Source organism: Phragmites australis, chromosome 2 (assembly GCF_958298935.1).
Source record: "Phragmites australis chromosome 2, lpPhrAust1.1, whole genome shotgun sequence".
In the NCBI taxonomy this organism is placed as follows: Eukaryota; Viridiplantae; Streptophyta; class Magnoliopsida; order Poales; family Poaceae; genus Phragmites; species Phragmites australis.
In genome coordinates this window covers 3,442,131-3,470,105 of record NC_084922.1, presented here as the reverse complement: position 1 = coordinate 3,470,105, position 27,975 = coordinate 3,442,131, and the positions used below count along the sequence as shown (strand labels likewise).

Here is a 27,975-nt window from a genome sequence, read left to right as displayed (position 1 = left end):
GAAGATCGAGCCGGAGGGAGGAGGCGGTGGCAAATGGGGCACCCCTACGCGCCGGCAGAGCTGCAGCTCCCGGGGTTTGTGCCGCTGCAGCTGTCGCAGGGCGAGATCCTCGTGCCCTACCTCGGCGCCTCCCTCCTCGTACTCCTAGCCGTCTGGCTCATCTCCGGTACGATACTCTATACTATGTATCGATCTCCTCCTACTTGTTCCTCCGATCCATCACCGACGGTTCCCCTCCTCGGAGTTGAAATTCCAGTGTCCAAAGTTGGAATCTAGCCTAGCGCGCTCGTTTGTTTTACCTGCGATTATCATGGAAACTTTAGAGATACACAAATAAGACCCAAGATTGGAGTGACTGGATGGGATTTGTGATTCAAAATTGATTATCTTGTCTGTACCATGATTCTGCTTTGCTTTTCACGATCTAGTATAACTCTGAGCTCATGTCATGTCATTACTTTCAGGAAGATGTGGCAGATTGTCCAAGACCGACCGTCTGCTTATGTGCTGGTGGGCATTCACAGGGTTGACCCACATACTCATCGAGGGGCCCTTCGTATTCACCCCTAATTTCTTCAAGAAGGAAAACCCCAATTTCTTCAATGAAGTTTGTAAGTTCTCGCTGGCATCACCAGCCGTAATTATTGTCCCAAATCAGAATATGTTGTTGTTGAGCTGAAATGACATTGGGTGGGCTCTGCCTTGTTCAGGGAAAGAATACAGCAAAGGCGACTCCAGATATGTCGCTAGGGACACCGCAACTGTGACCGTTGAAGGGATTACCGCTGTATTGGAAGGTCCTGCATCACTGCTTGCAGTGTATGTCTTCTCATCTTCTGCTCGACTTACTTCTATATATGCGGACTTTGTTTCTTGTCCAATATATGTCCTTCTAGTTATCTGTTGCTACTTGCTAATGAAGTTCAATCAAACCTGGCTCTGCGATGGGGTTACGAATCATTCAGAATTAAGACTGTATTGCGGTACCATATTATAATGTATGAGATAAAGCACAAGGGAACTTGATGATTAAACTTTTTTCTTTCAGTAGGATGTTTGGCCTTGATCTTCATATCAGAGCATCACCCTCCTGTTAAGAGGCAGGAGAAAAAATGTAATGCCTAGGAATCAATCAAATCATGAATAAATTGAGTGTTATGTCATGGGATTTCGTGATGAGTGGTTTTGCTGGCCCTGAAATAAACAAGAGTGGTGACTGACGATGATTCAATTAAATCCAGAGGGGAATATTAGGACTACAGGAATAACCTACTTCAACGGAAATTTGTTGTGCCTACTGCCTGAGACTGAGTGTGCTCTCAAAATTTAGGCATGTTATTTATAAGGTCCTTGAATTTGTTTGACATTATTATCGATTTTGCAGACATGATTATCGTATAATTTTACTGATGTATCTCCAGTTTTCTTCCCAGACAATAGTTAGGTTGAAATTGGAGAGATTTACAGTACATGTTTGGGGATCAAATGCATCCACAAAGGATTCAGCTCCTTCTGTGTTTTTGGCTTTCGAAGTTAAAATTGATCCACAAAAGATTCAGTCCCTTCTTTGTTTTTGGCTTTCAAAGTTTAAATTGATCCACATGCGAAGGTTAACAACATAAGACAGTAGCACTATCTTGGATACTAATTTTGAGTGAATTTGTTGCGAAGGTCTGACAAATCTTATATCCACTTTTTTTAGTGGGAATGTAATTGTACAATTGGTATGCAAGCCAAACTACGTGATGCTACATGTGTCTACAGTTTAGTAGGACCTTATAGTCCATAAGCCGTCCTGATTGTGATATTTTGGGTTCATAATGTAGCTTTTCATCTTACCACAAGTTTTCTGCTTGCAGCTATGCCATTGCATCTCGGAAGGCTTACAGCCATATTCTCCAGTACACCGTCTGTTTGGGTCAGCTCTATGGATGCTTGGTTTACTTCATTACCGCCTACTTAGATGGCTTCAACTTCTGGGTCAGTCCATTTTACTTCTGGGCATACTTCATTGGTGCAAACAGTTCGTGGGTTGTGATACCAACACTCATCGCCATAAGATGCTGGAAGAAAATATGTGCAGCATTTCAAGTTGAAAAGGTGAAGACTAAATAAGAGCTGCCATAAGACATGTTGTATTATGGACAATATCATTTGGTCTCGGAATCGTGTCTTTGTACTGAAAACTGCTTGTACCCTTTGCTCAAACAACATTGTAATGCATGGAAATTTGATTTTGTTCCTTATCAAGCAGGGTTGCTGCGTATTCCTTTGAAACAAAAGTGTTTTTGTACATTATCATCTCTGTTTGCACCTTTGTACTTAAGAACCTCTCTCTTTCAGCAAACAAAAGTATTTCTAGTGTGACAAAAGTATTTCCCTTGCTAGTTTGGGTATGGGCTCTGGAGTCTGGCGTCGGAGGTCCTTTTCATTCAGCTTCGTTGTGGCGTCTGGATGGAAGGCGACGGCGACCGGACTTGAAGACGAAGGTATCCAATGCCTGGTGTGGTTTTCTATGTATTTTGTTTTATACCAGGGGCACCTCTGTTAGAATGGAGACGTACTGTTACATGCTTTAATATAATCCAATCCTGTTCCAAAAAAAAAAAAGGCTGTGATTCTAACCGTCGCCTCGATTTGTACAGTCCCATCGCACATGTATTTCTGCAGTAAACTGAATTTTCACCTTGCACGATTGGTGGATTTAATCCTGGTCAATTAGCAGGCAGCTGATATAAAACAACTTTTCGTTGTGACCTGTATAATTTAATTTCAGGTAATAAGTCGAATTATAATACCATTTTGTTATGGAGCTTCCTGATTTTGCCTTAGCAATTAAACTGAACTTGGTGCAAATAACAAAATACTACCCAAAAAAATTCATTCCTGCTCACTATATGTTACTCTTTGTCTCAAATGTAGTTGATTGTTCTGATTAACATGTAGTAACATCTGTCTCAATTATCGCTAGATGGCCATCCTATTAACAGAATAGTCAGACGCAATATGTCGAAAACCAATAATTGAGACGGCTTAATGGAAAGAGCAATAAGATGTGCTGTAATTCAGGTTACATACCAAGTTCCAGTTGGCAATTACTTTGTGATACCAAGTCCAGAAAAGCCCATACTAGTATTAAATAAGAACAGGGAACAAGAAAAGCAAACTTATCATCAAAGTTCAGCAACAAACGACGAGATGAAAGCACATGCTGCATCTTACACTTGAAAGCATTTACAGGCTCATCAGTCATCATTCTTCATTATGCATCTGAACTCCGGCAAAGTTTAGTAGACACACAGGATGTAATTATATATATCCAATTGCTCTCACTTTTACATACACTAATATATATAAGCTCAAATGCATCAGGTGCTTAGTTTTCACCTGATGCAACTCAGCTGTAAGTGGGACCGTGGTTGACCTTGCCAGTTGTCACAACCAGTACTCAGCCAAATTAGTACCCTATCTATCCCACATCACAATTTACAATTAGAAAGTTTTAGCCCATTCTTACTCTACTATAACTACAGGCTGTTACAACTGAGGACGATTGAGCGATAACAGAAATTTGGAGATAGAATTAACCCAACACACAAAAAAAAAAGAATTGATTCCAATCCAAATGTCCAATCATGATGTTCCTAGAAACAGGCAACCAAAGATCCTCAAAAGAGGAAATACAAAAATGCCGGCCGACCATGGCACACAACATCAGGCACCAACAATCTAGATTTGGTATTCTACCACTCTCCTGATATCCTCGCTAGTCAGAACCTATTCATGAACATACAACAACAAAATCACCATACAATGCGAATCATGGTACGCAGATTCAGAAGCAGGCAAGACCCTGCAACGCACAGTTAGATTGATCATCTCTCTTCTCTCTTGGGCATAGGTGTTGCTCCTCAATTCAGCACTCTAGCTCTGGTAACAAAATTGTCTTAACTCCACCGCTGACTAAAAACTAAGGGTGAGGACAAAAATGCAGTCATCCTCAAAGTACAACAGCTGCCTTGTCTGGAGTAACATGCTGGAGAACAGTGGCGACCAAAGGCTCATAATGGTCTGCACCAGCGCCACACCATGCTGCAAGTAAAGATTTGTACACTCTACTTAAGTTTGGATGCACCCCAAAACAAAACACAGGAAGGCTATATTGATTTGCAAAAGAAAGCACGGCAAGATTCACAATCTGCAACACACCTGTTCCCTTCATGAATAGAAAAATTGGTGGTTCACAAATTTCTCCTCTAGGACGGTGCGGGAGGAAGAAGACACAGTTGTCCTCATCAACCATTGCATCCGCTCCATGAGCTTGCACCTATCAATGCACAAACAAAATGGCCCAATCAGATTGCAAAGTGCTACATCAACTATCAAACTCATATAAAAAATGGTGGCTAGTTCTATGGTGAGGCAATATTGGGCGACATATCATATTCACACATTCATAGACTTTACCACATAAACTTCTCTCTTGAACTCTGTTGCCAGGCACTCAATGGCAATATCATCACCAAATGCAGCTGCACGGCCATCCCGGTTCTCATCGATTGTCAGTAACCCCTCCTCTGTGTACTGCAGGGTGATTATGTCGTGCTCATCCTCTGCAGAACCAGAAATGGACATGTACTTGGCCCAACTATCTCCATCGTTTACAGTGATACATCTCTCCTTGTAGATAGTTTCAGCTGCGATTTCCCTGACATAAAGATGTTATCTAAACAAGTAAAATTGGATTTCAGAAGCACAGAGGGTCAGTGGCCAGCCTCTGCAGGTTGTCATGGTTGTACAAGGTACAGGAAACCTAAACTGATTAGCACACAACTACTTAAGATTCTGTGATTAAGATGTATAATTGTACCAGAGTCGAGCATGGCAGTACTAAATGGAGCATTGGAATTAACAGGCTGGACAGCATCTACTTGGAAGTTGGCTACTTTGACCAAGTTGCTCCCATTACATCAGCATTCGCAACCGCAATTTTTTTTTAAAAAAAACATCCCAGCGTTCCTTGACCATTTTATCTGGGATCCAATACTAGGACACCTCGTGAGGCGATTCTCCGCAGCTCCATGATGCCATAAGATTGCATCGATCGGTACTTGTGCGTGTGGTAACATCAGAAAGAGCTAAGGAACCACGAATTGCTAAATGAAAATTAGCCGAATGACTAAACTTTCATCTCAAGAACAAGCACATTTAGTGGGGGAAAACAGGATCTTTTTCAATCAAGAAGGCAAGATAGCGACAATGCACGCTCGTCTGAATAGATTAAGAGCAGGAATGGCGAAATACTCAGCAAAAGAATAGAAGAAGGTTAGGCCTTTAGATCCTGACACGACGGGAAAGATCAACCATTTGAGCTGGAGCAGATAGAGAGTAGATCCTGGACTAGGTGTACCTTTGGATGCCGAGATCGACGAGCTCCTGGATGGCGGCGTCGAGCGCGTCGCGCTGGGCCTTGGGCGCGAGCAACTTGATCTCCTGCACGACGTGGACGCCCCACCCGGCCTTGAGATCCGGCGCGTAGAGGTGCCGTACGGCCGCGTCGACGGCGCCCCTGTCGTCGTCCCCTGCGGCGGCGTAGACCTCGGCGAAGCGGTGCACGGTGCGGTGCCTGAGCTCGCGGGCGTCGGCTTTGGCGGCGGCGGCCGTCCGGGCGGCGGTGAAGAGGCAGTTGCCGTCGGCGTCGACCTCCCCGCCGTGGTCCAGGCGGAAGACCACCGGCGCCGCCCCGGCGCCGTCCGGCGGGGAGGGCTTCCACGCAACGCCCCGCTCCCAGATCCGGTGCAGGCGGCGGCGCTGCTGGTCCTCGAGCGCCCAGACGGCGTCCCAGCCCGTGGGCGAGGTGGAGGGCTCGTGGGCGGGCCAGGTGAGGAGCTGAGGCGGAGGAGCGGGAGCAGGGGAGGGCGGCAGGGCTTCGGCGACGGCGGCGGCGGAGGGGTCGCAGAGAAGCTTGCCCATTTCTGCGCGCGTTCGATTAGGGTTTCTCGCCTCTCGCTTTCCTCGCTGCTTCTCTCTCCTCTCCTTGTTAGGTGGCGCGCTGTTTTTTTTTTCCTTTCTTTTTGTTTTTGCGGCCAGACGAGACGCGACGAGATGATCGATGTGGTGGGTAAATAACCGTTGGAAAGGAAATATTTAACTTTTTTATTTATGAAAGTGATAATTTTTTAAATTTATGGTATTAATTTGATAGTAAATTTATCACTCTATCCAACTATCAATAACAAGTGGTAAATTTACCATTCTATTAGAGGGCCAAGGAGGTAGGTGCACACGTGGAAAGCTATAAGTGGTTGCAGTGATTGTGCTGTCGGCACATGGTAGAAGTGATCTTTGCTAATCTGGTATCTAAACGTTGGAGCCAGCTGGCCCAATTTAAACCCTTGATTATATAGAATTGTCATTTATAAGGCACCAACTTAACTCGTGGTTGGTACGCTACAGTTAGTCTCCTTAGAGCATTCTAATTATATTTTCTAAATTTTGTATTTTTATCCCTCTTCCCGTTATCATTTTTTATTTTCTCTTATCTCTAATAACTGCATTTCGAATGGATTTATGAAAGAAAAGTAGACGTAATCTTATTAAAAAATGATCTTAAATTTTTTTTTATTTTAAAAACCATAAAGAAAAATCAATGAAAATATTAAAGAGAAAAAATCTTCTTATGAAGAAATTCTGACTCACGAAGGAAATTACTTTGAGATGCTCTTATGCCATGTCATTCCTTGTGGACCGCTTTAAGCCGCGATAGATCGTGGCAAACGTGAGAGCCGTGGCGCTGCATGTTTTGCAGACGCTCCCCAACGGCCACGCCTTCCCCAGCTGTTGCCAGCCCACGTTAATCACCAAAATACGACACAGGTAATTTTTGAATGACATCAATACATTTCAATGGTGGTACTACTAGTTCATCACAATCACTTAAAAATAATGTAATCTTTTCATTGCGTGTTTGTTTGCACCTTTGCGGTTTATATGACGAGGTTAGCAAAATACGACGACCTAAATTGCATGTTTTTTAAGACATATATTTAGTAGAAATTTACGTAGCAACTTTAGTAAATATTTAATAGCAACTTACAAATGAGGTTTTTTAGCAACTCCAATAAGTGTTTAATAGCAAATTTTATTGTTTGTTTTGGTAGCAACTACAACAAATATTTGATAGCTACCTATATAGATATCTTGTAGCAACTTGATTGTGCCGCCAGCATACGGTATAAGTGTTCGTTGCTGGCTGATTTGGTGTCCTAAACGTTGGAGCCAGCTGGACCACAATTATTATTCACCCATTGACGCTCTTGATTATGTACGAGTAGAATTGTCATTTTAAGGTACCAACTTAACTCCTTCGATGATTAGCACGCTATGGTTGGTCTCTTTATACCATGCCATTCCTTCTGGACCGCGTTAAGCTGACGTACAGGACGTGACTCTCAACAAGTGTGTGACCCGTCGCCCCCACACGTTCTGCAGGCACTCCCAACGACCACACGTTCCCAGCTGTCGGTGTAACACCTTGGAATTTTAGCATTTAAAAAATAGCAAAATTTATTTTTAAAAAAAATCTAATTATTAAACTAGTATAAAATCAATAAAATGTACGTAGTAGAATTGTCATTTTAAGGTACCAACTTATCTCAATTCCAGACTCTTTCAAATCATCATCAATTTCGTATTCGAATGCAATTCGAATCGCTCGAGTTATATTTGAATATTTTCCAATTTGATCTTTACACAAATTCATTTCAATACAATCCAATTCAAATTCAAGTCATCTATTGAATTATTTCAAATCCAATGCAATTTCAAATTCAAATTATTCAATTTGAATTGTTACAAATCCAAATTATTCAATTTGAATTGTTACAAATCCAATTCAACTCGATTGCATTCAATTGGATTTAATCATCTAGTTTCTCTCATCTCTCACCACTCTCTCCCACTCTCTCTCATCTCTCTCTCTCTCACACACTCCCTCTGATCTTTGCACACGGGTAGCCCAAAAGTCCTCTCTCATCTCTCTACCGCCACCACCCCATGTGCCTCTCTTCCTCTGCTCCCTCTCACCCGAGCAGCCAAAACCATGTACACCGGCCATCACCTCCCTCTCCCATCTTTCACCGAATAGGCAAAAAGCCATTTTGCCCTTCTCCTCTCTTCCTCTATGCAAAAGATCTCCACACCATACATACACACATGCACACAGCACACAGAACACACACGGAGCACACAAACACATCACAGCAATAGCTCGCCCACAACACCGTTCCAACGAGTGCGCAGCCCTAGCTAGCAGCCCGCTCGACCACGAGCGCATAACACTGGGCCGGTCTCCCTCTGCACCACCATCGTGCTCATTGTCATCGTGCTCGACGGCCTCTAAGCCACTGTATCTATTGGCGTTTCCCACCCGCACACGCCACCGCGCTGTTGTGCACCATGTTGCGCCGCCACTGCTCGCGTGTGCTGCTTTTTTGCCGCACCTGCACATCCTTTTGCGTTGTTGACCTTCCGCTGTCCGTCATGCAGCGCCGTCACCGTGCACGCTGCTGTCATGCCGCGCCGCCGTCGTCCGTCCTCGTTGAGCATCACCCTTCGCCCTCCTCCTTTGTCGCTTCGCCCTTCCCGCGTCACCACCGCTGCTCGACTAAGGCCACCACGTCGCTTCTTTCAACGCTCTAGCCAGCACGCCGAGCCTGCCACGATGCTAGACCGTCGTTCATCACCCCAATCTCCACACTACTTTCCATCGCTGACAGTCCTCGGTGAGCACCCCCTTTTTCCCTTCTCCCTACTCCACACCATCCCGCGTCGTTGCTCGATGGCGCGCATCCACGTGCACTCTACTGCACCGCTTGACTGCTTTTGTCGTTAGCGAGCTTTGCCCAAGCCCACATAGTGCCCCGCTCGTACCTCAAGCCACTGACCCGCTCTATCGCACCGACCCGTGCCGACGTGCCATCGTCATGTTGCTTGCGTCGCGCCGCCTTCACCTCCTCTGAGTTGCCATTCTGTGCGCCACCGTGTTGCCGCTAGCCCTTGTGCTGTTGGTCTATGCCGCTGGCTTGTGCCACCTGCGCGCTGCGGGTGGTCTGCTCGCGCGCGCCACCGTCGCCCCCGCCTGCGTGCTGCACAACCTTTGTTGACTCTCGCGTGCCATCCTACGTGTTGCCGCTGCTTGAGTCGTCCTACGCGTAGCCACCCTTCTACACTAGCAAGTCGAGTCACGCTCCCGCCAGCACGTTGAGCTGTCGCCCCCCCCCCCTTCTCCAGCCGGCAAGATCTCCCAGCACCGCCTTCTCTCCCCGCGTGCTGCCTTTTCCCCATTAGCTGACTCTCCTCTTCACCGGCCTTGGTTCACCATGAACCGACCACCGAGCCCTCCCTCGATCCACAAAAGCTGCAAACCTAGTCTACCAAATCCAGTGCATCATGAACTCCCCTCACAAATCTCCCTCCGGTTCATAGCCCATAGACCAAGTCCATGGAATAGTGCCTCTTTCCAAATTTCAGGATCTCTATTCATGTAATTATTCGAGAAGCCATATCTTCTCCGTTTTAACTCCGATTTTAGTAATTATTTTGCTGATATTCCTCTAAAATTATAATCTATCTCCCTGCCAAATCTTGCAATTTTTGGAGCTCCATTTATTTTCTCGTCTAGTATCTATTTTCATGTCATGACATTACGTTTAACTAGAATTAGTTTTGTCTTTTATTAAATAAAGTTGATTTAGTTAATTTCATTTCCATGTTTAGGTTATAAATGGTAGGTTAGTTGCTTATGTTAATCTAGGTTAAGAGTAGATTTAATCCTTTTGTTAATCAAGAATAGTTATTGGAATAAACTAAAGAATTAATCTTTTAATTTAAATGTTTAGAATAGTTTGTTATTTCATGCTTGATCTGTAAGGTTTAATCTTAGTTTTATTAATGTAATAGGTTAACTAGTGTAGTTGCTAAATAAATGAATACATATCATTAGAATGTAATAAAATAATTTAACATTAGTAATTAAATATTGATTACCCTTTTAATAATTACTTAATTAGATTAATATAGTAAATTAACCTATTTAATTAATTACATAAATATTTTTACCATAGCAATAAAATACAGCTTAATTAGAGTGGCAATTAAGCAATACTAGGTAATTTGGATTAATTACTAGATAACCTTAGTTTATTGTTATAGCTTAGATTAATTAATTTGACACTTAAAGCACATATAATCACATATAGTATACTTATGCATATATGTATACGTGCTCATATACATATGGACATAAATATCGCACATACATTGATGTTGATACACGTGCACTCACTTACATATAGAAACCATAAATTATCACATTTTGTTAGTTAAGCTAATAAACGTTAATCTAGTCGATAGTAATTTGTTTAGACTTTCTCTTAAATTAATAAAACAATTAGGCTATCACTTAACATAGTTTTACTTAGATAACATCGCTAGTCTCTATATGTTAGTTTCGCTACTCTGCACTTATTCAAGCACTCCAACGGAACATAAAAAAAGTACTTGGGATTCTACATCTGTAAGATGTCCAAAGTACTGGAGCTGTCCATTTGTCAGGAGTCCTTGCTGCTATCTTCTACCCTAGGAGCATTCAAATCTGGGTACCGCAAATCGTCGTCCGCTGAAATCATCAAGAAAGCAGTCGACAACATCAGCATTTGGTAATAAGAACAGTGACACACACAGCTTCTGAAACATTTGCACGATCTTTTCTTGTCAAGTTACTTAGCAGAGAGCAGTGAGAAGCAAACAACAAAGTGAAGAAATCCTGAGCTGAGCTGAGCTCCTCCTCACCTTGTGTCCCGTGGGTGAGGACGACGATGTCGATGCGGTTGTTGCCAATGGGCAGGTCGATGAGCAGAGGGCTGAGCTGCCCGTAGCGGCCTGCCCGGATGCAGAGGGTGGTGCGGGTCACGTCCCTGCTCGCGCCCATGCAGCATGCCAAGGTGAGCCGTAGCTGCATCAGGTTGTTGGTGTAGAGCTGCATCATCCGCCAGGCTCCCTCGTTGATATTCCCGTTGGCGTCGCCGCGGACGTACCGGATCTGCCGAGCCACCTCGCTCTCGGTCGGCGGAGGACGGCGCGGATGCGTCAGCTGTTCATCACACATCGTATGCACGCAGCAACTTAACAGCAAGGATGGATATATTACGATCGAATGCCGTAGCCAGGAACGCAAGAAACCAAGTACCGGAATATCAGAATCACCTGGTATGTTGGATCAAGAATGCAGGGGCGCGTCATCCTGATGGGAACGTTCTCGATGGCCCACTGCATCATCGTGCTGCCGTTGTCCCCGGCGACGGTGATGGCCCTGCGCCACCGGAGGTACCTCCCGTTGGCGCGAAGGTAGCGCCCCGTGCTGCTCCGGATGACGAAGGTGCTCCTCCTGCGGATCGCCTGCCACAGCATCCCCGGCGGCGGCGGGTTGTAGCTGAGGTCGTCCTGCGCGGCCGCGACGCCGTGGGATGGCCCGGTGTCCGCCTGGAGGTCGGTGGCGAGGAGGTAGCGACCGTAGGCTCCGCGGAAGAGGACGCAGGGCCCGCCGTCGGGACCCGCCGCGTGCTGGACGGCCCACACCGCATTGTGCAGGCCTCGCTGGCTGGAGAGGCAGACGTCCTGGCCGTCGACGCCGGCGGCGAGGTAGTTGCCGCGGCGCGCGCAGCACCGCAGCCGCACGAATCGCACGCCGTTGAACACATCCATTAGTTGCCGATCCTAGTGTCATGGGTGTGCATGTGTACACCCGAATTTCCTTTGGTGGCCCGCGCAGGCAGCTATCTTTAGAAGTAGCATGCTAGCATGCTTTAGCATGTATTGCAGGAACTAGTGTCTAAGTCATCAGCTCTTAGGAGGATTTGGGTCAGTGATCAACTCGCATGTTTTATGAGCTCATCAGCTCTTTTCTAGAACACAATAATCTTTCTCTGGCAATGTTAGCATTCATCTGGATCAGAAACATCGTTGAAAGAAAAGAAAAAGGATTATCTATGGTGTTTATTGCCATTATACTACAAAGGGACAATTCTTTCTTGCGTTGAAATGATCTTGTAATCCATCTTTTCCTTCTCTAGCTTAGCTTCATCTTCTTCTCTCTGTCCTTTTCCTTGCTGAACCTCGGCATCTTAGCATTTGTATGTGAACAGGTATACCACTTCGATTCTTCGTAGCACATAACATTTTATTCATTTCAAATAGCAACAACTTATAATAGACGAGGCTCAAGCAGCGACTCCGCATGAACCTTGTGATCGAGCCACTTTGAGATAGTAGCGAAGGAAAAGCGTACGTGAAACAAAGTCAGGTCTCCACTCGACATGTTAGAAGGAGTTAAATCAACATGTTTTCTGCTAGAGATATGGATCAAACGCTCATCCCTCTTCCTTCTCAGCTCACGCTTTCCTGATTGATTCGAGAGGCCTACACATCATCGTATCCTTGTCTTTCTTCCCACTTTCGAAGAACTGGCTATGCAAATTTCTTCGAATCTGCCATTGGAGTAAAAATAAGGGGTTATGTGGATGGGGGTAGCCCCGGCTATTAGACTCCTGATTTCGTATGCGTTCCAAGTGTGACTTGGCTTGTAGATTGGGAACATATTTTTGGTTTTTCCGCACCCGGAGGTCCTAATGTTTCCTATGACGTCACCTTGCATAACATTTTCAGACGTGGTTATCCTCACGGAATTTTTAGATTTGCACGTCGTTAAACCGGTAATTAGGGTGTCGTTTGTACCTTTTAACTTGAGGACTTTTACAGTACACCTAAATCAGCTCAACTTTGGCACTAACAATAGACGATGTACAACATGGTTAGATTAAAAAAAAGTAGAAATGAATCACATGATAGGCTAATAATATAACTTCTTTTTTGTATGGAGTAACCTAGATATCTCTCGCAATGACACATGGATAGTAACTGATAATATTCTCACCGGTCCAAAATAAGACAGTGTTTGGTTTGTGGGATGATATGAGACAAAACAGATCTATTTTATTTTTGAGCTGTTTGGTTGGAGAGCAGCGAGATGGAATGATTTGAAATCAGATAATATTCTCAAATATTAGAGACGAAGCCATTATAAAAGACGGTGGAACACAGCCGTACCACTTTCGTACGTGACACTGACGATGGTCTCGAGATACTAAAATGAACTCGTTTCATCGTACCCAGCAAACAAGTATCTATATATGAATGTAATCATCTCATACTTAAATATATGAATAAAATCATTCTATTATATCTCGCTCTCCAATCAAACACTACCGAGTGTCGTTTTATGTTATGTGCAGTCAACTATTTTAAATTTTGACTACAAATTACTTTTTATATATTGAGTTTTGATACTTGGAAATGAAACGAGTATATTTGTCTCGAAAAGTACTTTTATAATAATATATTTTTTGTTATATTTTATGAATATATTAAAAAATAATAATTATGTACATCAACATACATGTACCTTGGCTCCGATGATACTCCGGTCATCATGGCCATGCATGCAGTTTGATCTTCAATTCAAACAGATGCATGCTTCCTAGCTAGCTAGGATAATCGACGTCGTCGGAGTCCATGGAGGATTGGATGTCTGGAGCGTACCATCCGAGCTCCTGGGAGATGTCGGCAATCCTCTGCTTCTGCCCCTTGGAGTCGCCGACGGCGGTGGTGAAGGGGTAGACGAAGGTGACCTTGGTGGCGATGCACCGGTACGCCACGACGCCGGCCTCTTTCTTCACCAGAAACTCCATCACGTCGCGGCCGACGCCGCCGTCCATCTCCGCCTCGATGTAGTGACCTGAATGAAAATGCATACGCTCGTGCATGTTCGATCAATCCCATACTGGTACATTTCCATTGGCTGGTCAATGAAGAACTGAAGGGATCGTGCATATATGTACTCATCGATCGAGTGGTTTAGTTTTAGGGACGGACGACGAACCATTAGGCGTGTCTTGATCAACCTTGAAGGTCACATTCCTCTGCGTCTTCTCGACGGCTTGCCGCAACGACTGCATGCCATCGCGAGCGAAAAAGAATCAGAAATTGAAGCGGGTATGTCTGGTACCGTATGATCCACATTCGCCAATCATAGAGACATTTCACATCAGAGTTCGCACGCATCCACAATCGCTTCGTATTTGCATATATTTGCTGCATGGAAAGAAAGCGAACGTAGTGAATCCATCGGCGGTGGCTTACGATGACGGCCTTGTCCCCGGCGGACGATTCCGGGATGAGCAGCGGGGAGGCGAAGGAGGAAGTAGAGCCCATCGGGTTGGTGGACACGCACCCCGGGTTGGTGGACGGGCATGGCCTGATCTTTCTGCAGCATCGAGCGTCATGCATGGCTAGCTAGCTTACATAAGCATATGGCTACATGAGGGAGCAGAGCATCATCCAATTGAAGTACATATGCGATCAAGAAGACGAACCCGAACTTGTCGAGGCCAAGCTGCAGCTTCTGGGACTGCGCGTACGGAGTGGAGGAGAAGGGCTTTCCCTGCAGGGACGGAGGAGCACGGGCAAACGGGTTGGCCTGAGCGGCCGGGACGGCGGCGACGGGGCCAGCGCCGCAGACGAGCGCGGCGGCTAGCGCCACCGGCGCAACGGAGGAGAAGAGCCGCAGCCCGCTACTAATCGGTGCCACTACCGGAGCCGGTGGACACGGCGCCGGAGCGGGGCTCGCTGGAGGCATCTCTCCCGGCGGGCTCTTGTCGCCGTTCACGACATCGATCTTATCCCTCCTCCACGCTGCGCGCCACTCGATTGGAGCGTGCAAAATAGTACGGCAACTCAATGGGCCGGGCCGGAATGATTTTCCTGGGCCTGAAGTCATTCGGCCTTGATGATCTCCTCTTCTTCTTCGCGGCTGAACTTTCTTGGCGACCTGGGGTCCATGCGCCGTGCAGAAACAAGCACACTATTTTAAGCTCGAAGATAGATAAGAGCCTGCCATGGTCGGCACAAGATATCAAGCACAGACAGTTTGGCGATTCGAGCGACTCGATGGGCATCGCCATCCAACCTGCGGTGGGGATTAAAATTTCATCGATATTTTGGTGAAATTTGTAGAGAACGAAATATTTGATTTCGAATTTTCCTTTTACCTATATAACAGAGGACAAAATATAACAAAAATTTCGATCTTTTAGCCTGTAAAAAAATTGTAAGACGAAATTAAAATCCCCGGCTACTAGTTAGCTCGTGAAACTTGTGCTACAAGCCAGTGGTGTCGCAGCTGAACTTGTGCACGTCAACTTAACTGCTGAACTTTGTGCAGTGTCCAATTCATGTATGTAACATACTAGGTGGTGTTTGGATAGAGATTAGGTTAGCGAAAGAGAAATGAGGTGGGATAAGAAGAAATGGGTAAAGCATACGATAAAACTTTTACACCTATTCTCATGTTTGGAATACATTGGAATAAGGATAGGAAATAAAATTTTAAGTGACTACAATACCTTTATTTTTATAGAGAAGAACCAGTCAGAACATAACTTTCAAGGGCAAAAATGAAATTTCGCATATTTTTTACTCTATCCCACCCCGACCCATGGGTTTGAAATGGTAGGAAAAGAGAGCCTCATATCCCAATCCAAGAGCTACTGTTTTTCCCAAACCCTCTATCAAAATATAGAAATAGATTTATCCCACATCCTATTTCCCTATTCTAACCTTCATTTTCCGATATCCAAACGTTACCCTAGGGATGAAAACAAACGGAACAGTAAAAAAACTTCTTAACCGTTTTTTTTCATGTTTTTTTCTTCTTAAAAACGGAGTCAAAAATAAGAAAACCGAAAACATATAAGAACTCAGTACTATCGAGATATTGAAAATGAACCAATACACAATCATATAAAATTACCGAGTCATAAATAACATAGTCACACACCAACACAATCACACATGTTACAATAATAGCCTAATAAAATAGCAAAATAGCAAGACAAACAATCTTCCCTCCGGTGGAGGAGCTTGCCGGAGACCTCCTCCTTGGCCTCCCCTTACCTTTCCTCCTCTCCTTTCTTCTCCTCCCCCTCTCCTTTTTCTTCAAACCGGTTGGGAGAGCAAGAGAGAAAAGAGGGAGCACTTGAGGGAGAGGGAGTGGGTGTGGGTGGAGGTGAGAGAGAGAGAGGGCTGCTGGTGGGAGTGAGAGAGAGCGGGTGAGGTGTGGGGCTGGCTGGTGGGTCCCACATGTTAGAGAAAGAAATTATTTTAGCTATCAATTCCATCATTTCTCTCCCAAATTTTATTCTCTTATCCGATTGACTCAAAACGAAACACTTATTTGTTCTAAATAAAATTGCTCAAAATTAAGCATGATGCTTAACTACATGATTACGGGTTTCGGACCGTGACAGGGGACCTAGTTCAATCCCACAAAATCAGAATGACAACATTATAAAATTCTATGTTGTACAAAATATCATATTATGGGGTACCACTGGAATCCAAAAAAATGGATCAACAAAATAAACTCGGATTCTACCATGGTATAGTTCATTAATATATAAATTACATTGTTCAAAATAGTGTAACTGTAGCATAATTCATATGTACTAAAGTATCATTTAGTATTAACTTGACAATTTATATAACAAGCATATAAATAATCTAAAAAATGGTACAAGCAAAAGTCAGTGTCTAAGCAAACAGAGTGAGAATAAAACTTACTGTTATGGTAACAGTCATTTGCAAACCAATTGCAAACTTGTAATAAAAAAATGGCATCATTTAAAAACTCAACTGTAATAAGATGGAAATAGTTTTCACATAAAAAAAATTGAATTTACAAAACAGGTTTGACTCGTTGAAATAATCTGCAAAAGTGAAATATGTCAGCATGACAAGTTCACAGAACAAACATTAGACATGAAACAACCACTTGACGAGTTGAGCAACACTCTAAATTGTTGGACAATATGGTCAAAAGATATGAATGCAGTTTCAGCACATTAAGAATAAGAGACAAGACATTTCAAACTTGTGATGATCTAGTGACGACATATGTCTACCAGAAATCTGAAATTATAACTTACCAAATAATAACTTACAAGGCATATGCAATCCCAGATATACAAAAGTCAAAATTTCAGAGTTTTTCTATGAATTACAAAATTTAGGGAATCTAGTGGCGACCCCACAGATATAGAACATTGTGAATACTCCTATCTTACTTGCAGGTTATACTAGAGACAAGGATATATCATTCAAGGAACAATTAGCAAGAATACAATTGAGAGATAAATTCAAGCACCTGGATAAAAGCTTAGAGGTAAATGCAAAGTAACATCAATAATACATGACAAAATGCTTATAATAACAATGATACTGACACTGTAATAACTATGTTAAGTAATTGTAAGCATATAAATGTGAGGAACTAACCTGCTATTTGAATTGTATTACAAGATTGTGATTCCAGGGGCACACTGTTTCATGAAAAAAGCAAATCAAAAGCCCGATATGAGAACATGAAGCAAGCAAATATTGACGAGAATTCAAATGATAAAGTATATGAAAGTTACGATCAGGTAACAAATTAAATTCAAATATGTTAAAGCCTTGTACAACCGACAAAAATACATAATGCACACTTCCTTCTTTTTATGCATTGGCAAACACAACAATTAGATGATGGGAATTTTAAAAACAAACAATTACCAACAACAAAATAGAATTCAAGACATGTCAAGCGATTTTCAGCAAATTCAAGATACAATGTTCAACAATGAGTAGGTGCAATTTTGTAAGAAACACAAAAATTATGCACTAGCTAGACAAGTCAAAAAGGATTTAGAATAATAGTTAATGGGTAGATCATTCTGTAGATCAGTTAGATGAATCAGAAATGATGGCAATATTACAATACCCCTTCTTAAAGAGTGTAAGTTGATTAGTTGACTAAGGAGTACTTTAGATTCAATTCCATTTTATTACTAACTACTACAATTTTATGATGAAAGGGAGGCAAGATTATATACACTGGAATGATGGAACAAAAAATTAGTTCCTAGGAAGAAAGAAGGCTGCAAAATCTTCTAGAGGTTTGTGTTACAGTAAAAAGAAATAGCAGTTATAGTTCATTTACACATCAATTACGGTGTAGCGCATACAGTAACTCAAATACATTTCATATCAAAGTCAACTAAAACTATGCATTAAAAAAACATACAGGTAAACAAATCACATGTAGAACTATTACTTGGAAACAACACTTTCGAGGAAACAAATAGCATGGCTATAACACATTAGTGTGACTAATATCAACACAAAATGTGACCTTCAAAGCAGTACAACCCAAACAAAAAATACACAACCAGTTAGGATAAACTGGCCGTGGTGAGCAACAGAATGATATGAACTGAATTGGCTAGCATACAATAGAGCGTCCACTGGAGAGAATAGAATCACTAGAACACATAAAAAAATATACTATATGGGGTTGAAAGACTCAATAAAAAGAATTATCATAGCATCAACAATAGAAAATGTTAGTAACACTAATAACGCCACATTTCAAGCACCAGTTCAACTCATTAGGGACTCGAATTGAAAGAAGAAGAAAAACAAAAGATGAGTGGGGCACTAGCGGAGAAATGAGGGGAGGCTCATATGAAACAAACGCCTATAAACTTTCATCAGACAGCATGGAACCTAGGATGAAATGAATACAAAGAAAATACAAAGAAAAACATAGAGAAAACTGAGTATGCTCAACAAATCGTGTCAAGTGAATTCAAAACCATAGAAAAATGGAGAACAAATCAGAAGCAAATAAGCACTAGGATAATGACACCAACCTTATTCATCTCCAACACGAGGACGATGAAACGGGGAAAAACAATCCAAATCACATCTACCTGACGAAAAACTTACCATGCTAAGCTAATCACGTCTGAATGATTCAAATCCAGCGACACAAAGGAAGTAGAATTACTAGCGAACAACGAAACCCTAACGTTTATCAAATTGACCAAGCGAGGAAGATGAAAAGAGGGAAAAACAACCTAATCGAAGAAATTGGACCTTCACTGACCTAGATCCACAAATCAAACAACTAGATTCAGATCGAAACACTACACAACAAAAGGAGGTCACAAGCAAATCGCAATCAGTGAAATTCTAGCATCTATCGAATCCACCCAGCTAGGATGACAATATGGGGAAAAACATCCCAAATAGCATAACTCAAGGGGATTCACCTCGAAACACTTAATAGCAAACACGGGGGAGGAGAAGAAATCAAAATCAACAATACCACGAAAAAGCGAACAAGCACTTCCCTCGCTCGTAAAATGAAGACGCGATGACGAGGAAATTGTCGAATATCTAACTATGAAGTATATACGTATAAGGAGTACATCATATACACACAAGGTATATACGACGCATATTCGGCAACTCCAGATATCATAGAACCGAATCAGCGATACCTAATACACTCGAAATCAAAGAAGTACATACCAAGAAGGTTTAGATTGGTTATCTAAACCAATACGACCGGTATTCAAAACAGATCTATCTACTTAGATGTCAAAGAAGATAACTCCCTATTAACTACGTCTGGATAGGAGTCGATACCTCACCCTTATATAAGGTGGAAAGGCTACGGGGGGAGAACAAGGAAAAAGAACTACGAGCAACACGAAAGGCAACAACAGAGGAGTTACTCGATGACTTTAGCCCTAGAACAGATTAGATCCAATAAACTCCTTGTAATAGTCTTAGTCACCTTACTTATACTCGAGATCATCAATACAAGGTAACAACATCCCCACAGGATATAGGGTATTACTCCAATTGGAGGCTCGAACCTGTATACGTTATTTTGTCTCGCTTCGTGATTAATCTCTACTCTCAAAGATACCCAATCAATTTACAGATATATTATCGGGAACTAATCTTCGACAAAAATAAGGATGCGAGGCGACATGAAGCATCCACTGCTGCTTCGTTTTGTGTTTCTCACCGAGACAACGCAAAATCCATGATAAAACAAGGAGGGGAACAACAAACGGATATCAAAAGAACAGCAAAAGTCCACAATGACTCACAAAATTGTTGCACGAACTCATGCCACGTGACTAAACTTGAGAGATAAAATTGGACGGGTTCTCACCGAGACCGCACAAAATCTATGGAAAATAAGGAGGGGAACAACAAATAGGGATCAAAACATTCGAAATCCACAACAAAACGAACAGATCTTGAAGAGAGAGGGGGCGGGAGAGACGACGATGAACATAGAAATCGCATCTCGACTCGAGAGAAATGAAAAGAAAATATGAACAGGCGATATAGATGGAACGAGAACAGCTTCACTCAGCCTAATATAATTAACACAGAGGTGCGGTTCCGCAATATAAAACACAAAAAAAAAATAGATGCAGTCTTTATGGACCAAGCCCACCCGAACGACAACAACCGTCAGCGCGCATCAGGGAACAAAATGAACGGGCACAGATCCGGGTGAGAACGCCAGACAAATTGCCGGGGCAAAGTTTAGCAGTACTGTTTTTTTTTTTTTTTTTTTGGCGGAATTTGCTACAGGACACCACATTTCACTTCGAAATTCGTTGGTTGGCATCATAGCTGTCGATGTTCATCGGATAATCGGAGGAAAGATCTTTAGAGCAGCGACGAGCAGGCTGAGGCACACGCATGTCCACGACAAGGCGGGGCCGTGGTGAGTGAGGCACCCACTCACTCCGCATTGGGTCACTCTTAGTCACGGGCTCGCAGGTGCTTTGGATGGATCCATGGCCGCCGAAACAAAGAATGGAAACGCGAATGCCGCCAAAGGACGCCAGCCCATGCCCCCCGCCATCTCCTACTCGCACGAGCACGGCCGCACGACGCTAACCGGCATTTCGTGGAGCACCCACCCAACCGTCCGCCACGCCGGCCATGGCAACGGGATCGACCCGCCGCCGCCACCACCACCTTCTGCGCCCGCTCCCGCTCCTCCTAATCCTCCTCCTGCTCGCCGCAGGGGCCGGCAACGGCAAGGCCAATGCCGCCGCGACGGGGGACGGCGCCAGGCCGAGCCCGATAAAGAACGTGGTGGTGCTGGCGCTGGAGAACCGGTCGTTCGACCACATGCTGGGGTGGATGCGCCGCCTGCTGGGCCTCCCCATCGACGGCCTCACCGGCGCCGAGTGCAACCCCAACTCCACCGCCTCCAACGCTACCACCACCACCACCACCTCTTCCATCTGCGTCTCCGCCGACGCTGACCTCGTCGTCCCCGACGACCCGGGCCACTCCTTCGAGGACGTCCTCGAGCAGGTCTTCGGCAACATCTCCGCCTCCGCCGCGCAGCCCTCCATGTCGGGCTTCGTCCGCAGCGCGCTCTCCGTCAACGCGTTCCTCTCCTCCGCCGTCATGCGCGCCTTCCGCCCCTCCCTCCTGCCCGCCTTCTCCGCACTGGCCCCCGCCTTCGCCGTCTTCGACCGCTGGTTCTCCTCCATCCCGGGCCCCACGCAGCCCAACCGGCTGTTCCTCTACTCCGCCACCTCTCGCGGCGCCGTCGCCCACGACAAGCTCGACCTCCTCCTCGGCTACCCACAGCGCACCATCTTCGACTCCCTCGCCGCCGACGGCCGCGAGTTCGCCGTCTACTTCAAGACCATCCCCACCGTCCTCTTCTACCGCCGCCTCCGCGCTCTCCGCTACGCCGCGCGCAGCTTCCACCACTACGACTCCACCTTCAAAGACCACGCCCGCCGCGGCGTCCTGCCAGCCCTCTCCGTCATCGAGCCCAGGTACTTCGACCTCACGGGGACCCCCGCAGACGACGACCACCCGGCGCACGACGTCGCCAACGGGCAGCGCCTCGTTAAGGACGTGTACGAGGCGCTCCGTGCCAGCCCGCAGTGGAACCAGACGCTGCTCATCGTCACCTACGACGAGCACGGCGGGTTCTACGACCACGTCGCCACGCCCACCGCCGGCGTGCCCAGTCCCGACGGCATCAGGGGCCCGCCGCCCTTCTTCTTCAAGTTCGACCGCCTCGGCGTCAGGGTGCCCACCATCATGGTCTCGCCGTGGATCAAGAAGGGCACCGTCGTCGGCCGCCCCGTTGGGCCCACCGACACCTCAGAATTCGAGCATTCCTCCATCCCGGCAACGCTGAAGAAGATCTTCAGCCTCTCGTCGGATTTCCTGACCAAGAGAGATGCGTGGGCTGGCACATTCGAGCACATCTTCACCGAGCTCGACCAACCAAGAACGGATTGTCCAGGTACACTACTCTTTCACTGAAAGATGTTTGTCCACATCGAGCACTAGATTTGATTGAAGAAATGAGCAGAATTAATGCACTAGATTGGATTGAAGAAATCGTATGGATTAGAAGCTTAATTAAGGTCTCTTGTCACCCTTCACTTTCAGAGACATTGCCAGAAGTGCCGTTTGAGAGACCAAGCCCAGCAAAAGAAAATGGCTGGCTCTCGGATTTCCAGCGCGAGCTCCTCGAACTCGCAAGCTTCCTCAATGGCGACTACATGCTGACCAGTCTTGCGCAGGAGACTCGCAAGAAGATGACCGTGAAGCAGGCCGATGCGTACGTGAGGCGAGCCATCACAAGTTTTCTGCAGGCAAGCAAGCAGGCAAAACGGCTAGGTGCAAATGAGTCTGCAATTGTAACGATGAGACCGTCTTTGACAAGTAAGAGTAGCAGCTCAAGCCCTTGATCATATCTACTTATATATATCTAGCTTACCTAGTTAACAGACGGATTTGCATCCACCGTATAATGTATATTGTCTCTGAAATATTAGTATAACCGAAAAGTGAGCTGCTAGAGCCTTAATTTATATATATATATGTGTGTGTGTGTGTGAGTTTTATCTTGAAATGTTGAGCTCAAATGTAACAGTTTCGCATTATTTTCATGAACTTGGTTATAGAGGAATATGAAGTACATTATATGGCACAAATGAATAGGTAATACCTGTGGTGCTTTGTTTGTTCTCTTGTTTTTGGCTTGCTTTTGAAGAATTTCTTCCTTGTCGTTTAGAGACGGGAGAGATTCATTAGCACATTTGCATGTGCATCTTTGACAAGTTAGATCTGAAATGCTGTGATGGGAGAGATGGATGATTCATTAGCCTTCTTTCTGCATGGATCGGACTGCCATGGTCTACCTGGATCAAATGTTCAGATAGCCCACTGGGATTTGGTATCTCGAGAGATGTTGAGTTTTTCAGATTCACTTGTTAAAGCCCAGGCAATGCTCTGAGATGGAGCAAGGTCGCTGGCATGGGACGGAACCCGTCAGCCCCGCTCAACACAGGTGCTCACCTGTTACCTGGGATTAAAATACCAGATGCATTTACCTCCAGATTAGATCCCGGTAGGTCATAAGTACATACAAGTGCGTGTCAGTGATATAAAGTGTTTTTCGCATACTGAGAGTGCAGAGCCCTTCAAGTTATTCATAGCGTGTGTAAGGACGAAATTTCACTTTCTACGAAGAGGCATAGATCTTTCTACTATCCTCCTGTGATTGAAAGCGAGTTCGACGGAGATCTCCCATCCTTTGGATTTGGCTTTGCAACTGAACCGTCCCACTCCCTCCTCTTTCGGCTGACGAAGAGTCGCAGACATTCCACTTACACTCTGCTAGAAACGAGGCTTTATCATCATTATCCAGTTAAGATTCACCGACAAGTTGCACCAAAAGTCTAAGCTGATTGAGACGAAAGGTTAATAGTTCACTTATACTTCAATTACCATTCATCGAAAAAGTAAAGCAGAAACACTTTTGGTCAACATGAGTTTCGTGGTGGTCTGGTTTTCCTACCTTACCACCAGCTTTCATGATCCCTGTAATACCTCAGCTCGTTAGCAGCATATGTGGTGTTCGCTAATGTGGTGTTGGCTGATGTGGCCCCGTTGTATTGTGTGGCTTAAAAGTTTAGGTGGGTAAGTGTCAGTATATAAGTTTTGGCATTCTAAATATATCACCCTCGATTTAACTCTCTTATATGAAAACAAGAACGAAAGTATAAAAAATATGATATACGTACGTCGGGCCAGACTACCTCAGCCCGTTAGTTGCCTAGTAGTGGTGTTGGCGCATATGACACAAGTGTGTTATGTAGTGGTTTTAGTAACACTTTTAAAGTTTAGGTGAGTGAGGGCGAGCATATAAGCTTTAACGTTTTTATCTTTGGGTTAAACTTTTTACACAAAGCACGGACGAAAACGTAAGAGAAGTGATATGCGTATGTGAGCCCACTCCACAGGTGGGCTACGCTAGAAGTAGATTTTGGACACATGGTATTATAGGTGGTACCAAAGTATTAACCCTCGATGCACATGCGTGTGGATCAGTCCGCAATATGGTTGTGGCACCGAAGGGTGGCTCTGGGTATCTACAGTATATGCGGTGTGCTACCGGGGTGTTAGTCCTTAAGGTGAGGTGGGGTTTAATGTAATACTCAGCATGTTAGCAGCCTAGTAGTGATGTTGGACTAGGTGTGTTTGTGTGGTGGTTTTAGGCTATGGACTCGCCCCACAGGTAGGCTGGGCTAGAAGCGGATTTTTGATACGAGATGTTATAGGTGATATCAAATATGAGCGTGTGTGCATGTGGATCGGTCGTGGCACAGCCGTTACACTGAGGGGTGGTTCTAGGCATCTACCGTTATGTGGTGTGTTGCCAGGATGTTAGCCCTTAAGGAGGGTGAATATAATATATTCAGTAATGGTGTTTGCTTATGTGGCTCAGATATGTTATGCGGTGGTTTCAATAATATCTGTAAGTTAGGTGAGTAAGGATTAGCATATAAGTTTTAACGTTCTAAACATATCATTTTTGTACACACCAAACAAGAGCAAAAATATAAGAAAGTTAATATGCGTACATGAGCCATCTCACATATGAACTAGGCTAGAAACGGATTTTAAACGTTTGGTGGTACAATCCTTTTCACGGATCGGTGGAGTAATCAAGATATAATGCACACAGGCAGGCGCTGGTAGTGGTGTCTGTTGGTAGTTATGGAGGAGCCTAATTTTGGTACTCGCTGCTCTGTCTCCTAACTAATTTGTCACACGGAAATCCGAACCAGTTTTGTGTGGTTAGCTAGGCAGTAGCAGCAGGTCAGCTGTTAGAGTCGTGGTTGGGTTTTGGTACTATTGAGGCGTCCTACTCTTGTACAGTTCCATCAGTAGCCGGAGACGTTGGATTGGGTTGCAGAGCACCTAATCCTCATTCCTCACCTCACCAGGTGTCCAAGTTACCGTAGCGACTGCCATTTGCCCAATCCAGCATTACCATCTGCTGCACCTGCTGTGCCCTCGTTCTGCCAGTGAAGTGGATCAGATAAGGTAACGAAGTACAAAACACGAAAATTCCATTAGCTCCTGCGAACGAACGTATTATTAGAATAGTTTATTTATATTAAAATTTATTTTAAAACATAAACAAAAAATTATAAGATAGATAAGAAAATCAATAGACACGTAAGTGTCTTATAGAAGAGATGGGCAAACAAGATAGACTATACATACGTTGGAAATAGATATTGGTATTTTTCCAAAGTACAGCACGATACGCAACAGGGTCGCAAATGACTTTCAGTCATGGGCATAGGTCACTTGACAGTTCTCCTTGGCATGCCCCGTACGGCAATGCACATCTTATTCTTGTACTCCTACCAGTACAACTTTGATTTATCGGCGCCTCATAGATGAACAGTAACCGCAGAGTTTTATTTCCTCCGTGACCAAAGTGTACCCTTGAATCTTAATTCAGACATGGTACATTGGTACTATGCATGTATGCCCGGTACCGGTAAGCTTTTGGATTACGTGTGGTGGATATACGTTAAACTACGATGCAATGCAGGAATTGTACAAAAGTCTTCGGAGCAAAATTCAGCCGAAAGACCTAAACCCAGCGTTCCAGTCTTGGTAACTACTAACTAGCATGTGTTTCTGCCGAATGCTGATTACCTTCAGTTTTCACAAAGGCAGCATGTGCATGACAGCAATGCTGCAACCTCTCTTGGACGGTAGGGCACCTATATAGTACTGTATGAAGGAACTGGCCACCTAGCACCGAGTGCTATTTGTTTGATGCTTCTATTTCTAATTTCTCTGGCGCTAGGAGCCCTGAGCTAGAAGTTCAAATAAAGGTTGTTAAAAAGTAGTTTTTGGAAAAGCATCAAGTTAGAGAAAATAAATTAGAAGCTGAGAAAATAGTTGAAAGTAGTTTTTTTTTAAATTATGTGTTGAGAAGTTAAAATTTATTGCAAAAACTAATAGCTAAAATCTAAAAATAGTTTTTAAAAAAACTAAAAATACAATTTTTCAAAAAAACCAAAACAAAAACAGCAAACAAACATGTCCTTACCAAGTGAGCTCCAAAAGCCAAGAGGCTCTGAGATATAAGCTGCAAACAAACATGCGCTTACCAAGTAAGCTCCAAAAGCCAAAAGACTGAGATATAAGCTGCATCTCACAGAGACACGGACTGAAGGAAAAGGAAAAGAAGATGCAAGACTGGGCGCCAGTGTTCATCACGCTGGTGCTGTTCATCCTCCTGTCGCCGGGTCTCCTGTTCCAGATCCCCGGCAAGTGCCGGACGATCGAATTCGGCAACTTCCACACCAGCGCCGTCTCCATCCTCGTCCATGCCATCCTCTTCTTCACCTTCACGGCCATCTTCCTCATCGCCGTCGGGGTGCACATGTACCTGGGATCCTAGGCAGTCGATGCCTGCCTCTGCCTGATGGTCCATCGATCACCTGGCACCTAATATCCTCCACTAGCCCATCTCTTGATTCTTCTTTATATATATGTTTGTATCATCCATGGTTTCTCTGTCGTCTACATGAGTTGAGTTCTTTCGCCTTTGCGTATTGGGTGCGGAACGAGTGATTACATAACCTCGTTCACAAGTGCATTATGGAATGATATAACTAAGAGTTCAATTTGTTTCTTGCATCCGATCAGATTAATTTGTCTGAATCACTTCACTGTTCTCATTGTTTGATTCCCTTTCCTGGAGTAGGCAGCCTAGCATATAGTATACATCTAAGCGCAGCTCATTGTTGCATATATACCTTGAATTCTCTGAAACTACTTGTTTTAGAATTAGTACATCTTTGCATCAATTAGATGAAAAGTACAAAGGACTTATACAACGCGATCGAATCGTTCTAAACGATCGCCGGTCACAAGGGTTACATTTCTCTGAAACTATGCGCGAGCGAGTCCTTATATAGTCATTACACGTTTCGACGATTAGTATGAATTCCCTGCGCAGTTTCATCTGCCTAGCTCACTTTTCCATGCTTTATTTGTACGGGCTCAGAGTGAACTAGTATGTAGCTTACGAGTAAGCCTGTTTCTGCTTGCACTGCTTTCTCTGAGGCCATCTCCGGCGGTGACCGGAAATCCACCCCGCATCACTGTGCTTCGTCTTTTTAGGACGTGTTTGGTTGCCGTGACGGTGGCCTGCTCTGCTCGTGCAAGCCAGCCTCATGCGTATATGCGGATGAAGACGAATGTTTGGATGCCGTGACGAGCAGACCAAGGCTGCATCCGCTCATGCGCGAATACGGTCCGACGCTGCATCCGCCCGTGCGCTGAAATCAATCGTAGCTCTCATCCAGGCTCGCCGGATGCAATGCTGTGGAGCTGGGCCCACTCGTCAGCAACAGCGAACTCTTTCATGCAGTCTCAGATTCAGCCTACTAAACACAAACTCAAATTCTACCTGCATCTGCTCATCCAACCAACGAAACACACTTCTTTTCCAGAATACGGATCCCCTCAGCCTGCTTCCACTCATCCAGGATATACGATGCAGCTTTACAAAACCTCATGCGGACAACCAAACACACCCTTAGCGTTTCTTGTAGCCGTATGACACTCCAGCAGAGACCGTAAAAGCTA

The 27,975-nt window shown here is 44.5% G+C and overlaps 6 protein-coding genes and 1 long non-coding RNA gene across 8 annotated transcripts; 3 read left to right on the top strand and 4 right to left on the bottom strand.

The window, feature by feature from the left end:
• The first annotated feature begins 28 nt into the window (after nucleotides 1-28).
• Nucleotides 29-2,246, top strand: LOC133894852 (probable 3-beta-hydroxysteroid-Delta(8),Delta(7)-isomerase). The gene is made up of 4 exons (XM_062335039.1): nucleotides 29-166; nucleotides 465-611; nucleotides 711-819; nucleotides 1,860-2,246. The coding sequence occupies exons 1-4, from the start codon at nucleotides 34-36 to the stop codon at nucleotides 2,113-2,115; spliced, it is 645 nt and encodes a 214-aa protein (XP_062191023.1). The 5' UTR covers nucleotides 29-33; the 3' UTR covers nucleotides 2,116-2,246.
• LOC133894861 (uncharacterized) lies at nucleotides 161-3,240 on the bottom strand. Its single transcript, XR_009905537.1, has 4 exons — nucleotides 3,223-3,240; nucleotides 3,079-3,129; nucleotides 399-1,090; nucleotides 161-299 (listed from the first exon to the last, which is right to left on the bottom strand). It is a non-coding gene; the product is annotated as an uncharacterized LOC133894861 (long non-coding RNA).
• Nucleotides 3,241-3,583: 343 nt separating this feature from the next.
• Nucleotides 3,584-6,106, bottom strand: LOC133894846 (uncharacterized). Its single transcript, XM_062335026.1, has 4 exons — nucleotides 5,411-6,106; nucleotides 4,468-4,708; nucleotides 4,210-4,327; nucleotides 3,584-4,092 (listed from the first exon to the last, which is right to left on the bottom strand). Exons 1-4 carry the CDS (start codon nucleotides 5,971-5,973, stop codon nucleotides 4,001-4,003), a joined length of 1,014 nt encoding a protein of 337 aa, XP_062191010.1. The 5' UTR covers nucleotides 5,974-6,106; the 3' UTR covers nucleotides 3,584-4,000.
• Nucleotides 6,107-10,466: 4,360 nt separating this feature from the next.
• Nucleotides 10,467-13,606, bottom strand: LOC133894821 (uncharacterized). Of its 2 annotated transcripts, none has more exons than XM_062334995.1 (5): nucleotides 13,520-13,606; nucleotides 12,793-12,843; nucleotides 11,266-12,545; nucleotides 10,852-11,152; nucleotides 10,467-10,678 (listed from the first exon to the last, which is right to left on the bottom strand). In XM_062334995.1, the coding sequence occupies exons 3-5, from the start codon at nucleotides 11,761-11,763 to the stop codon at nucleotides 10,611-10,613; spliced, it is 867 nt and encodes a 288-aa protein (XP_062190979.1). In that variant the 5' UTR covers nucleotides 11,764-12,545; nucleotides 12,793-12,843; nucleotides 13,520-13,606; the 3' UTR covers nucleotides 10,467-10,610. The 2 variants fall into 2 exon arrangements, with proteins under 2 accessions (XP_062190979.1, XP_062190986.1); XM_062335002.1 differs by having other exon boundaries at nucleotides 12,793-12,835; nucleotides 13,520-13,579.
• On the bottom strand, nucleotides 13,425-14,908 carry LOC133894837 (thylakoid lumenal 17.9 kDa protein, chloroplastic). The gene is made up of 4 exons (XM_062335013.1): nucleotides 14,490-14,908; nucleotides 14,257-14,380; nucleotides 13,997-14,066; nucleotides 13,425-13,852 (listed from the first exon to the last, which is right to left on the bottom strand). The coding sequence occupies exons 1-4, from the start codon at nucleotides 14,891-14,893 to the stop codon at nucleotides 13,599-13,601; spliced, it is 852 nt and encodes a 283-aa protein (XP_062190997.1). The 5' UTR covers nucleotides 14,894-14,908; the 3' UTR covers nucleotides 13,425-13,598.
• Nucleotides 14,909-20,743: 5,835 nt separating this feature from the next.
• On the top strand, nucleotides 20,744-22,994 carry LOC133894801 (non-specific phospholipase C6-like). The gene is made up of 2 exons (XM_062334974.1): nucleotides 20,744-22,306; nucleotides 22,456-22,994. The coding sequence occupies exons 1-2, from the start codon at nucleotides 20,971-20,973 to the stop codon at nucleotides 22,755-22,757; spliced, it is 1,638 nt and encodes a 545-aa protein (XP_062190958.1). The 5' UTR covers nucleotides 20,744-20,970; the 3' UTR covers nucleotides 22,758-22,994.
• A 3,487-nt stretch (nucleotides 22,995-26,481) lies between these two features.
• Nucleotides 26,482-27,021, top strand: LOC133894811 (uncharacterized). The gene has a single exon (XM_062334984.1). It carries the CDS (start codon nucleotides 26,570-26,572, stop codon nucleotides 26,780-26,782), a length of 213 nt encoding a protein of 70 aa, XP_062190968.1. The 5' UTR covers nucleotides 26,482-26,569; the 3' UTR covers nucleotides 26,783-27,021.
• The last annotated feature ends 954 nt before the right edge of the window (nucleotides 27,022-27,975 follow it).